Below are 14,307 nucleotides of genomic sequence, written 5' to 3'. Positions count from 1 at the left end.
TTCCAGATGAGGCAGATCTAGTTCACAGGTAGCTTTATAATGCTTTATTTCTGCGTGTTAAATTACAATATCATTACAATATTTCACCAGCTATTTAATGTACCAATTCTGACTCCAAACAGCAGATGCTTTTAATTACTGCAGTTCTGTACTGTAACAACTAAAAAAAACCCAAAAAACAGAAACAAAAAAACCCACCAAAGAAATCTAGATTACACATTTAAAATAAAAATCAACAATATATACACATAGTTTACCTTTGAACTGCAATTTAAGTAAGCTTACAAATGTCATGCCAGGAAAAAAAACAGGATATTGCTAACAACAGAAAAAGCTATGAAAAACTATTTGAGGTTGGATCCAAGCCCATTAAAGACAATTGAAATAACTCAGTTGAAATAAATGAGATTTAGATCAGGTACTTATGAATTGTCTTAAGAAAGCAGGCAATTACCGTGTTTTCCGTAGTAGTTTTCTTCATCTCTGTCCATGTTATTGTACCCGGATCACTTCAACAAGCCGTGTGAGATATTAACTGTGGACTCCTGTGTTGCTAGCACGTTTTCACCAGCAAGCACAGAGACACAAAAATACTATTTAAATAGATTTCAAAATAAAGCTGAGCGACCCGGACTTCTCCATTCGGAATAGAAATTCACAAAGGCAGGTCATTTTGCTAACAGAAAGATATCATTCTGTGCATTGGCACCTACTCCAAGCCAGTCTGATAACAGGAAGGAAGAGGAATGACTCTTATCAGCTTGAAGTAAGCTACAGTGTGTAAGCAGAAAGGGAGACATCAGCACCTGAGTGTCACTAGTAAAATGATCTTAGGGAAGTCAATACAATTGAAAAAAAACCTGATGAGTTGCAAACAGATAATAAGGCATCACACTATCGGTCCTTACTGTGCTCTTCTAATCTGTGCTACAGCTAAACAGCCTTTCCACGTCACAGCCAGCCAGGCCTCCCTTCCTCTCCACCCCTGAGTACCTCCCCAAAGCACAGGCCACACAAGCAGGAAAAACAGGATTTATGCTGACATGTATAAGTCTAAAATGTAAACTGTCTGCCCTATAGCAAATTTTCATTCTTGTCAAGTGGACTGTTTATCTGTAGAAGCAGTCATAATTTACTAAATTGTTTTCTTAACAAAATGTACATTTCATATTTCTGCATAGCACAAAAGTGCAGAACTGAAGAGTTAGTGCTAGAAAGTCATAGTGGTGTTAGTTTGGATCGTGGAAGACCTATCGTGAAAGGCAGTAGAAGGCACTGCAGTTAGTGTGTGAATCTGAAAGCATGAAGCCATTTAAAAAAAAAAAAAAAAGTGACAACCTCTGCTTTTAGCCACTGAAGAACAGAAACCCCATGTGGTGATCCTGACCTGTATGAAATTGCCATTCTCTGTGGAAGGTGATCAAAACACCAATTGTAGAATTCTGCAACGAGAAACATACACTTGCCTATGAATTCCTACTATAATTTTATATACAGGGCTAAATGACATGCAGGAACAACAAAAAATAATGTTTGTCAGTCAACCCTGTCACTGTGTAGCTCACAATGATAAAGAAGAGAGATTTCATGTTATACTTCACAAACAGTGCCTGCGAAGTCACAGCCTGTTTTGTTATTACAGAACTTAACAACAATGTTCCAATGTTTATTGAGTAAGATATTTAGCGTACCCAGTATCAGTAAATGAAAATAAAAATAATACGATGATGCAGACTGATGTTTTGTTAAATATGAGCCATTGACTGAACTCTCACATGTCACTGCCTCACAAGTTCACACGCTATCCTTAAGCAAAGTCACTGTGATCCTACAAGCCTGCACCTCTGGTACAGTGACAGAAGACTCTGAACAGGCAGTGCTAAACACACACACTCACGCAGCATGCGGTCAACAGAGTACTACCCAATTCTAATAAAATGCTATTTCTACTTCAATAAATACAGTTCCTTCAGGTTTCTTCCTTGGTGTTTGGCCAACGCTTACAGGTGCCTGTGGCTAGAACAGGCATAGCTTGTAAGAGAGCAGTATTTTTGTAGTGGTATGTGCACGTGCTGCTTCCCTCTACTGGAGCAAGCAGCTATTTTAAAGCAATTTGAAGCATTCTGTAACGCCTCAGCAATAACAACGCCGCCTCCAGGGTAGGCGTGCACAACCTGCTAATTCAGTGCTCAAACCAACTAAGCTCACAAAACAACTAATTAGGCTGCTAATAAATCCCCGGGATGTATTAGGACTGAATGAGATTCATCCCAGCTGCTGTTTCCCTTAAAAATCATATGACAGTTGCGATGCTTCTGCCCTTCCATTCTGTGTAGGAGTAGGAAAAAAACACACAAAAAAAAATAAGACAATTCTTGCACAATTTGTCTGTCCTTTCAGAAGAAGAAACTTCTTGAACATATATGAAAGCCAAATCTTTGCAAGGTTTAGAGTCCAGTTTTCCAAATATATGTTTATGATGCACTACTGTTTAGTAGCACTCAATTTAATTTTACTTAAAGGGTTTTTTTAGGCAATCTTACAGTACATTGTAAGTCACATGTAGTGTTACTTATTCATAAACATCCTAATGATCCTAGTAATATAAAATAATACATTATCACTGCAGGACAGAAGTGTCTACAAAAAAGGTCGATATTGACATAAAAACAGCTCTTCCAATAATATACCTGGTTTACAGGTATACAGTTCTCTTTTCCCCATTTGAAACATTCAGGTATAACTTGTTTGTTATGAGATCATACAGTGGTGCACACAAAAATTATAATAAAAGCACACTTATGATTCCTGTCCTGTGCAATAACTCAGAGAATCACATAAGTTGGAAAAGACCTTTAAGATCATTAAGTCCAACCTTAAACCTCACACTGCCACCTCCACCACTAAACCGCGTCCTGAAGCACCACAGTCACAAGGCTTTTAAATCCCCCCAGGGATGGGGACTCCACTGCTGCTCCAGGCAGCCTCTTCCAGTGCTTGACAACCCTTCCAGTGAAGAAATTTTTTATAATATCCAGTCTAAACCTCCCCGGGCACAACTTGAGGCCAATGCCTCTTGTCCTATTGCTTGTCACTGGGGAGAAGAGCCTGCCACAACCTCCTCTCAGGGAGCTGTAGAGAGCGATGAGGTCTGCCCTCAGCCTCCTCTTCTCCAGACTGAGCAGCCGCAGCTCCCTCAGCCGCTCCCCATAACCCCTGTGATCCAGATCCTTCCATGGTTCCATTCCCCTTCTCTGGATGCGCTCCAGCCCCTCAATGTCTTTCTTGTAGTGAGGAGCCCAAAACTGAACACAGGATTCAAGGTGCAGCCTCACCAGCACCACGTACAAGGGCACAATTACCTCCCTAGTCCTGCTGGCCACACTGTTTCTGACACAGGCCAGGCTGTTGGCCTTCTTGGCCACCTGGGCACACTGCTGGCTCATGTTCAGCTGCTGTGGACCAACACCCTCAGGTCCTTTCCCACCAAGCAGCTTTCCAGCCACTTTTACTCATTCCTGTAGCACTAACTGGGGTTGTCGTGGTGTAAGCGCAGGACCCGACACTCAGCCTTGTTGAACCCCATCCTGTTGGTCTCAGTCCACCAATCCAGCCTGTTCAGGTCCCTCTGCAGAGTCTTCCTGCCCTCAAGCAGATCAACATTCCCACACAATTTGGTGCCATCTGCAAACTGAGGGAGCACTCAATCCTCTCATCCAGAACATGGATAAAGATATTAAACAGAACCAACGCTACACGGAGCCCTGAGGAACACCACTGGTAACCAGCCACCACTGGGATCTAGCTCTGTTCACAGCTCTCTGTGCTAGGCCAGCCAGTTTTTTACCCAGTGGAGAGGACACCTGTCTAAATCACAAGCCACCAGCTTCTCTAGGATAGTACTGTGGGAAACAGTGTCAAAGGTTTTACTACAGTCTAGTAAATCATACTAAATGGTAGCCTTTTTAGAAGTATCTTTTATGGTGACAATATCACTCTTTCCGTATGTTGCTCCTTCACACAGAAAAGCTGATGAGGAGATGAATACTGCTTACCCTGAAATCCATTTTTAAATCCCAAGGAAGACAAACTTTTCTGACATTGGGTTGTGAGGAGGTGTTTTTTTAATTTCCTATTAGCCATTCATGCAGACTTTTTTTTTTCCAGAAAAACAATTAAATGTGCTCATCTTCTTAAAGCTGAGAATTCAGCATAAAAGTCTCAGTGAACAGATGCCACTCGTCAAAATGTGAGTTAGCAATATCATTGCATTAAATCACTGTACTAGAGTTTTCATGTCTTGATCCTATATTAAATCACAGGCTAGATTATGTATGTCATGTCTGTTGGAAACCTTTGTAAGAGACTAATTCTTTTCGGCTGCCTTAAACCACTGTAGAGACTGCAGCAGAGGCAGTGTCCTTCAACAACGTATCTCACTGTCACATGCAGCCCAGCTGCGCTTACTGCCGCGAGAGCCCTCTGGAAGGAGCAGCCCCCTCCCCGACTCAGTTCCAGAGCATTCCTAGAAAAAGCACTGTGCAGACCCACCAAAAACTATAAATAACATTCTGCAAGAGGGGCCATTGGTGCACCCATCATCCTGGAAGGATTCTCTCAGCACTGGAGCCTTCGGGTGGTGAATTTTATTTTTCTTTTACTTCCTCTTTATTTTCCTCCTTATTTTCCTCCTTTCCTTCTATCTTTTTCCTCCTCCTTGTTGTTCCTATCGAGGGCTTGATAAGCCAATGTTTTTCCTATTCCCAAGATTTTTTGCCTGTGAGAATAATTATCTTTTAGACCAATCGTTAGTGTTATCTATTTACCTTACTCAGCTGGGGGGAGTTCAAAATTCACAGGGGGACCCAGAGCCCGCTTGTCACATCCCAGATTGGGCCGCAACAACCTTGCATGGAGACAGAGATCCCCCCGGTTGTTTCTTCATGTGGCCACACATGCATATGAGCTCAGGTACCTTGAACATTACAAATTAATGAAGTAAATATCCAAAACCAGAATACAATATCTGCCTTTGCATGTGAAACATTAATTTAGGTTGAACAAAATGGTACCACTAGAGTTATTTGAGACAATAAAACAACTTCAGAAATGTTAACATTAGATGATTAACATCAGCTAAAGAGGGACTCTGGGTTCTTACAGTGGAATCCACAGGTCTGTGTCACTTAGGCCATCTAACAACAGCGAAAGAGAAGTCTATCAAAGCAGGATAGCAGCACTGAGCACCCTGAGGCAGAGGGTGATTAACTTGCCAGAAGAAAAACACTGAATAAATGTGTGTCTTCATCTCAGTTCTCTACAGGTACTTGGGTACATAACTATGGGCAAAATTCACAGCCCCGCATCCTTCCCTGGAGTCTTTATTAAAAACAAAACAAAACAAAACAAAACAAAACAAAAAAACACCAACAGGGCATTTTGCCAGAAGAGATGATGTTGCTTGTCTCCCTGTCTCCCACTCAACAAAGAGACTGCTCCAACTCAAAGATGCAAGAGACCTAAATTCAGACCTGGACGTGCCCTTAAGAACAGTAGGCTGGAAGGCATTCCCTTATGTGTGAATAGAAAGGTCCTCCATGCAGCTGCTGGAATTACTGTCAGAAAGAACACAGTTACATATACAATTGGGTACCTCCCAGTGGATCAACCAAAAATCCTGTCCCTTCTGCAATATTTCATATGTAACTTACAGCAAGACTAGTAAACTCTTTCTTTCCAATAAGAGAAAATCATTTTTCCTTCCTTTTAATGTTTCAATCGAAAATTTCTTCTTATGGTATTACAGAGAAGTTATTTTTTCTGCCAGATGCTAAAAGTACTCTTATCACTCATCTCATTTTAGAAATTCCCAGAATGCAAAGCTTCAAAAAGATCTAACTGGTGACTTGGACTGCATTGGTAATAGTAATGCAAGAGGAAAGTCATTAATGATAATGCAAACCATTTGCTCTATCATATGACAGTCATCCAGATTTCAAAGCAACACATTTTACAATAGGTTTTTAATCAACTCACAAAAAGAAACTGCAGTAACACATAGCAACCAGAATAGGCAAATTTTTATTAATGTGCAGTGCAATAAATTCTCCAATAAGCTGCACACCCAAAGGAACAACTCGTCATGTTGCTATATACTCGCTACTCCATCAGACTATTGTGAATTCATTCCCTCTCTGAAATTCTCAGAACACAGGGGAAAAAAGTTGTGGCTCAACAGCAGAACAAATGTCACTAGTTTAAATGCTCCATCTTTCACATTCTGTAACCACTCCCACACAATTCTTGCAATTCATTTCCACGTCCACACATTCCTTTCTTCCTATAGCTCTCCATCAGCCCCACCCCTGGAAACATTCAAGGCCAAGTTGGATGGGACTCTAAGCAACCTGATCTGGTTGAAGATGTCCCTGCTCACTGAAGGGGGGTTGTTCTAGATGACCTTTAAGGGTCCTTTCCAACCCAAACCATTCTATGATTCTGTTCTGGTTCAGGGTAAAGCAGAACATATTCTCTGACTTCTCAGCTAAGCTTCTTACAAAACTTCAGCTGCTGAACCTTACCAACACAGTTTTCAGAAGTGGTTGTCTCTAGAAGTGATAAGTCTGGTAGTTCTCACCAAGGTAATGGGCTATTGAGGTGCAGAGAGGCCACTGCTCACACTTAAATCAAGGGCACCCCAGAGTTGCTGTCAAGTTTGCTGGGAGTCAAGATAGGACAGGTCTGGCCAACGAAGAATTCCATACCATACATGTCATGCTCAGGATAAAAGCTTAGAGATCAGGAGGGCCACTGCTCCTCTTCAATGGCTGATATTCAGGGAGGACTTCACCTGTCTGACTGCACCTGAACCTATCCACATTTTCCCAAGTCCAGCTCCTGTCTCTTGTCAAGCCCAGTCCAGGACATCTACCACACCTGCCCGGCAGAATCAGTGGTAACATGTGGTCACTGGGGAGTTGCAATTGGGTTTGCATGCTTCTATATATTTTACTGTTCCCTTATCAATATTGTTACCTTCCTTTTATTATTGTTGTTGCTGCATTAAAGCTGTTCTAGTGTTCGTTTCCAGCTTTCTTGTGGGAGGTGACTGGGACTAAAAGCTGCCCAGTTAAGCCGCTGACCTGGACACAGGGTGCTAAACCAGGACAGAGTTTCTGGTATCTGAATCCAGTTCTGCCTTTATGTTGCTGACACTGGCTCATGACTTGCAAAAAACTGAAGGGTGAAGAGGGAAGAGGAGGTTGTAGATGAGACTAACAGGTAACCTCATCACATAACTGTACTTTTTTTAATGCAGTTACAGGGTCAAATCTTCACATACAAGCCACGGTTCTCCATGCACATCCAGTCTGAGCTTCAAAAATGACTGCTGCTGACTACAGTGGAGCTGAGGGCATTTGGCACAGCTCACAAACTAAGCATCACCTCCACAAGCCTTACTGAAGGATATGACAAAAGAAGGGGGGGGGCGGGGGAATAACACAGTGAAAGACAAGGGTTTAAAAAGGCTTCAAGAAGACCAAAGTACTATGTGCTTCTGCACCAGCCTTGCTCACCACATTGAATCCTTTGCTTACCAAGCAGTACAGGCCATAAGCACCATGTATGTTTGTACTATCAAGAAACTGCCTTGGAATACTGAGGTCAGTGACAATCTAATAGAGAAGGCTGACTTTTTTTCCACCATGGTAAGAAAACCAAGCACTAAATTAGGCTCTAAGAATTCAAAACTTTAAAATAGATATTATTGCATTGTCCCAATTACTCATGTTTCTGAAGAAGCGTGAAGTTCTCCATGTCATAGCCACAAGACAAAGTGAATGACAATACATCATACACCCAGTTGACTATCCATTTGTCCAAGAATTGTGTAATTTTTTTTGTGAGGTGGTCCTTGTACAATTAACATGCTGTGCTTGGTCACTTAAGCTTAGACAAAACATTGGAATCTGTCTGAACAGCATGATATGACAAAACTTCAAAGACATTTTTCTGATACCAGTGATAACGCAGGCTATTTGGCAGATTTTAAAATACACTAGTTGTCAAACAACTACCCACAGAAAGGGGATTGGAAATACATACAGTCAGTATCCTACAACTTAAGTGATCACTAAACTGCAATTCTGCCATGCAATCAAGAATACTGATAGCCAGTGGAGGTCTTACATTTCTCTAAACATCAAACAGTAAGTTTGTCAGCAGTATGGATCACCAACACAGCACCATTAAGGCTCCTACTTCAATGCGTTTATTAGCTGTCCCCCCCACATCTTTAGGGATGAAATCATATCTGTGCTTTTGTCTTCCAGCTTCCATTTCTTATTCTTGTTCTGCGACTACTGCAGCCACAGTTTCTGTGGAATTTCCAAGCAAAGACACAGTTACCAAGATGCTTCCAAAATGGAGCAAAGTGTGTGGGAAGAGTTCTTCTCGGCAACACCAACTATTCTGCGATTCTATGAGACATTTCGTCGACATGAGATTGGGCCCAGAAGAGTGGGTGAGCTCTAGAGAAAAGCAAGCTGTTATCTTTTTGCTAAATATCTCCTTTCCCCAACATTTTTCCTTATTTATCCATCTAGGAAGGGTGCTTGGTTTGAAACATACTCTCATGCCTTAGAAAAAAACAGCATCTAAAATACAGTCTTTGATGATGCTTTAACTGGAAAAAGTGATGTTTCGAAATAAGAATCAGCTGCTTCTACCCAGGATCAGAAAATGCCAGAGGTTTCCATTTCTAGATTGCTTTAATGCTTTACTCCAGCTGATCTAGGACAACAGCTAGCTAATAACTTTTTTTTTTTTCCTCTTAGCTGAGTCACTAGCCCCAAATGCTTTATACAATTACATATCTCTGTGACCTTTTCTAGTTTATCTTATGCTGCAAAATGCTGTGTGCACACACTACACCATCTGAGACCTTTTCTATGAATCATTAAAATAACATTAAAATAACACTTTCGTAACCTCAGAAGGAGGGTATTATCTATCAGCATTTACCATTAATAAATAGACCACTGCAATGTTTCTACTGGAAAGGAAGTACAATTATACACATTTTCACATACAAAAATGTCAGGTGGAGGAAACAAAAGCTGGATTATTCCGGACTTTGTATAAATCATCTATTTGCTACTATTTTATTTGCACAAATGCATTCAATAACTTTGTAAGCAAGAGGACAGTCAGACCCACAACCTTTTGAATAAACCAGTGTCTAACACACAAAAGCCATCTTGAAACTGAAATAATCAGAGCCTTGACAGCAGTGCATAGTTTTGAAGACTCCCCTCTTCCGCACACCAGGCCTCTTCTAACAGCTGCTTATTTAAACTAAGAATGGCCAGTGGCAGCCTGGGTTCAGTTAGCTGAATTTGCCTGGTGAGCTAACATTCTCTGTGAAAATTAGAATAAAAAACCCCAGTGGAACATGTTGCTAAAATATCTGTAGCTATGGCATCTCATGTTTTTCCATAACTCCAATTGTAACAAATGTTTAATTTGTCAGTCATGATGGTTTATCCAGCTCTCAAATGGCAAACCAGTAAGATAAGGTTCTATCCTTTTTTCTTTTCCTTCCCTCTCTTTTCTTTTAACTTTTTAAAATACAGCTTGTGTCTTGAAAACAACATTTCAGACATCAACATCTTGTAGGCAGTTACTTCAGCTTCAGCTTCGTTGCCTTTTTTTGGCTCTTCATGTCTTGGAGATTCTGTTCCTGGTGTGGAACACATGTACTACTGTTCCATTTCAGCCGCTTTAAGGCAGTGCTCCTGATGAGCACGCGCAGCAACTGCTGAATTCACTTTTACAAATATGACCTCACTCTTTGGAAGAACTGTATTCCTGCAGGTGAACATAGGAATTTGAAAATAATCTTCTGGTTGTTTGAAAATATCAATAAAAAGTACATCACTATTACTACAAATTAAATGAGCCTGATGCTTATTTTATGACTTCCTTTTGATTTCAGTAAGATAACCTTCAGATCTAGAACAAGTTGTGATTCATTGTGAAGGAGAAATCAGACTACTAATACTCCTTCAGAATACATCTTCAGGACTAACAAGATTTATCCCATTCAATATTTAGCACTGTAGTGGACTCTGATCTTTGATGATGACTATCATTTTCTGTGAGACAGAAGCTTGGTTCTATGCAATTAATTACTTCCATACATTTTCATATACTTCATATATTTTCACAGAGGTTCCCTTAAGAACTAAGATTAAATAATGATTTAAAATCTACTCTTATTGCCTATTATTTTTTAATACTAAGTATCCACGAGAAAACAACTACTATAGCCTCTGTAGTACCTACAAGTTACAACTTATTCTGCAAAGTCAAATTTTCTTTTAGATGCAAACAAAGTACTAGAAGTAGCATTACAAAATATGTTTTTCCTTCTACTTGAGTAGAAGTATTTAAATAAGAACTTTGTAGTGTGGGTCAGTACAAAACCAGGAAAATGACATCAGGTCACCCTTGGTGCAGCCTGGTGACATAAGTTTGCACATGAAGTAGCACTTCTTTGAATAACACTAAGAAATCACGATTTCTAAAAATTGCAAGCCAGATATCCTGATTCACTCAACAAACTACTGTCTCTCAGCTTTTGTTTTTCATTAGAATACACAAATATTCACCACCCCAGTCCATTTTTCTGGGGGAAAAGAGGACACAAATCTATGAAGTACATTCTTACAAAGTAGCACAAAGTCTCTGAAAAATGTTTTCTAATAATTTAACGCATGGCTTTTGGAAACTCCAGCCTCAGCCCTCCAGCCCATGAGAAAATTCACCCAGCTACGATTAGCTGTTTAAAGGAGAAAATGGAAACACATACAGAAAAGCTCCCTGCATAGCTTGGGGAATTAGAAAATATTACTCAGCCTCCTTAATGAGTCTTTGGACATTACTATTGCATTAATTGTCTTTTTTTGGCAAGCTGTTGCCACACGTTTTCTGTAGTTCTCCCCACATATCTGTTCAGTTCACATCTGAAATAAAGCCAGTCATTTTTTCCAACAGAGACTGACAAACTGGAAAGAGTGCAAGATGTTTTCTGCCCCAGTTCAGGTCTCAGGCACAGCATTTTGGACCACAGATGACCAAGCGCAGGGCAGGTCACAGCCCTTCAAGCACGGTGGCCTGGCCACACGCAGCATGTCGCAGCTGTGGCTGCCTGCCCTGCCCTGGCTGCAGAGAGGCTCCGGGCAGCACCGCCGAGGCCTCAGTCACAGCTCCTGCTGCATGGCAGCCACGTCTACGCAGGCCACCCGGGCCACGAGGCGCGCAGGGAGTGAGCCATGCAGCCATGGAGCTGCTGTACTCTGTCGTTCCACCTGGCCCTCATCCTGACGCCAGCCCTGCCCCTTCGCCGCAGCCTGGCTGTTGTCCTGGGCTCGCTCCTGGTCCCCAGGTCACCTCTGGACCCAACGTCCCTGCCCTGACCCAAGTCATAGAGCTCGCAGCCAGCTGCTAGGCAAACCCTGCCCTGACAGCACACTGATTACATACAGGGACTAATCCATTCTTCTCTACGAACAACACAGCAGAAATTCAAGCATACTTAACATGAGTAAAACATTTTCTCTTAAAAGAATGCCCTCCACAGTGATTGGAAGGGTTGTTTTACCCGAACCACGTTAAAACACCAATGGATCATTTATGCAGAGCAATATCTGGCAGATTACACTATGTTAGTCTGGAAAAATTAGCATATAATGACTATGGTGACAGTTTAAAGCATTTCCAAAAGCCAGAAAGTTTTTTCTTCTCTTTACTTTACAAAGTGCGTTCTATGAACCACGCACACACAGTCCCATGTGAAAGTCCAACTGCATGACCAAATTTGCACTTGGTTACCAGTGTCTTCTATGATATTTGAATACAAAATTAACTGGTTATGCTTTAGACTGATTAGAATGTTAGGCAAACAACAGATTTTTCCAGAAAACGAGTGACTCATGGATAAGATTAGAAAGTCTTACTATTAGACACTTGCTAACTCCCTAGCTATTCTCTGTATAGATACACACACCTTGTAGAGACCTTCTTTTTTTAAAAAAAATATATATAAAGAAAACTATTCAGATGGAGATTTGGTGACTTATGACAACTGCTGCTTTAGCAGAGGTTAAAATTTGTCTATATAACACTGTACAAAAGATGCAGAATGATGAATGCCTGCTTTTCTAAAAGCAGTCTCTGTACAGTACACTGTCTGGTATAATGAACAAAGCATCAGTTCTCCATGGTTGTTTTTGAACCATTTGACAGGCAGTTACAAGTGGAGTTTGTGAGGTTATGTTAATTATACCTAGCATTTTAATAGGCAGCCACATTTTCATTTATTTTGCCTTCATTTCTGTCAGTACAGACATTTACTGTAGGTTGTGGTCTGCAGTCTTAACAGTGTTAACAAGGGCTCTGTGTATCTGGAACAGTGAATATATTCACAAAATGGTAACATAGGCAGATGTAATTTAAGAGTTTATTTGAGCAAATACATCCCTTACAGTTGCTTAGAAATGGTGAGAAGTGACCCTTTGTTCCAATTTTTTCCCGCTTATTAATAAAAAACAGACTTTCACTATATTCTCTGTTTTGTCTTCATAAAAAATCCTATGGAATCAAAAGGTTGAGTTGAAACAAAGCCAAATGTGTTCTTGAACAAAAGAAGGGGACTGTGACTACTTATGTTTTCTGTCTCTACAGACTCCTAAAGGCACGTGTTATGCAGCCACTGATCCAGGTTCTATTCCTAGAAAATAAAGACTTAATAAGAAAGTAAACCAACATTAGTTAAAGGGCTTCATTCCTAAAGGAACTTGTCAGCATTTCCAACATATACAATTAATGAGATATTGTTACAGTGATGCAGAAAATAATGTCTCTATGCATTTAATTATCAGGTACTACAATAAAAAAGAACAATACTATTTGAACAGTGATCCAAAAATGGTTTGAATGATTTTGAATGTAAGAAGATTAAGTCTGAAAACCTTCACATTAGATAGATACCCAAAAAAAAACTTGATATATGGTGACTCTAATTTAACCCATACACAGGCTAACTTGTCATGGTATTCTGCAGACATGCATCCACCCCCAGGCCTCTGCACAGAGCACTGTGCATCATGAGAAAAGTCTTTGGATGAAACAATCTGTTCCAGCAAGAAATAGGTGTCAAAGTTACTTTCTAAAGCACACAGAGCTGGCTCCGATTCCTCCTCTGTGTCAACAGCAAAATATATGATGTGTTCAATGTATAAGACTCAGTTTATTGTAACTGGTTTGCAGATATCCAAGTTCATGATGCAACTGGGAACGTGTTTTCTATTGCTACTGGTATATCAATTTAGAATCCAAAAAGCTGAAGAACATAATCACAGACACAACAGCATAAATAACAGTCCTGAAATCTCAGTCTAGACTGAAATGATTATAGGAATAAACCTCATATATAAGAATTTCATTAGATGTGGATCAACTGTAAGGTATGTAGAATTAGAAGAGGTGATTACAAAAGATAAAATCTATAGGAATACTTCTGTCATGCTTTCTACAGTCTAAACAACATGCTGTTCAAAAGAAAGGCTTCTCAATGCTAACCAGCCCAATGTTTACTTCCATTACAGGAATGCCAGCATAGGCCTTAGTGGCATCTCAAGCAAAAGGTGTTCAGGATCCAGCAGCTGGGCAGTTTGGCAAACGTAAACGCTGGTTTATCTGAGGGGCAAGAGGCACTTTTACAGGCTTTTAGCAACTCCAGACCACTATTCACACTTCATACACAAATGACACCAAATGTCTATTCCAGCTCCTGGTGAGGAAATCACAGCCTACTGTGCACATGACTATTTAACACATGAATATGCAACAGACTAACAAGTAACTTGTGTAGAAGAAACATCTCAAAGACAAATCAAAACCAGATCAAAGTAGGAGGTAAAATATGATTTGAGGAGTCTCTCAGAATACATATTTATCTTAACAACACTGAGAAAGCATTTTAAAAGAGTTGCAAATACATAAAAGATGGGAACCATAAAAAACAAGAATTTTTTTTACTCTGCTGAAAGATGAGAAAATTCCTTCACAGTCTCAGAAGTGAAACATGCCTCAACTCCTTACAAAAAAAAGTCACTGAGAAAAGGTTTTACAGTCCCAGGACCAGCTTTATGCCCTGCAGATGTCCCTCAACATTTTAAGAACAGTAAGTAATAAAATCCTAATGGATATAAGAACTTGCTGACTAGAACTTCTGGCACTCTT

The 14,307-nt window shown here is 40.3% G+C and overlaps 1 protein-coding gene across 3 annotated transcripts in view; it reads right to left on the bottom strand.

The window, feature by feature from the left end:
- The window catches only part of SLC44A5 (solute carrier family 44 member 5), a 103,350-nt gene that overhangs the window by 54,351 nt on the left and 34,692 nt on the right, over window positions 1-14,307 (bottom strand). The window contains exon 1 of one of the 3 annotated variants that reach the window (XM_009563501.2): window positions 455-926. The exons of the other annotated variants lie outside the window; for them this stretch is intronic. Within the exon in view, the coding sequence (XP_009561796.1) occupies window positions 455-491 (37 nt within the window). The 5' untranslated portion in view covers window positions 492-926. Of the gene's footprint in view, window positions 1-454; window positions 927-14,307 lie in introns of those variants that run through there. 3 annotated transcript variants of the gene reach the window in all.

The sequence above is a fragment of the Cuculus canorus genome, chromosome 8, assembly GCF_017976375.1.
Source record: "Cuculus canorus isolate bCucCan1 chromosome 8, bCucCan1.pri, whole genome shotgun sequence".
Lineage (NCBI taxonomy): Eukaryota > Metazoa > Chordata > Aves > Cuculiformes > Cuculidae > Cuculus > Cuculus canorus.
This window is presented reverse-complemented; position numbering and strand designations above follow the sequence as displayed.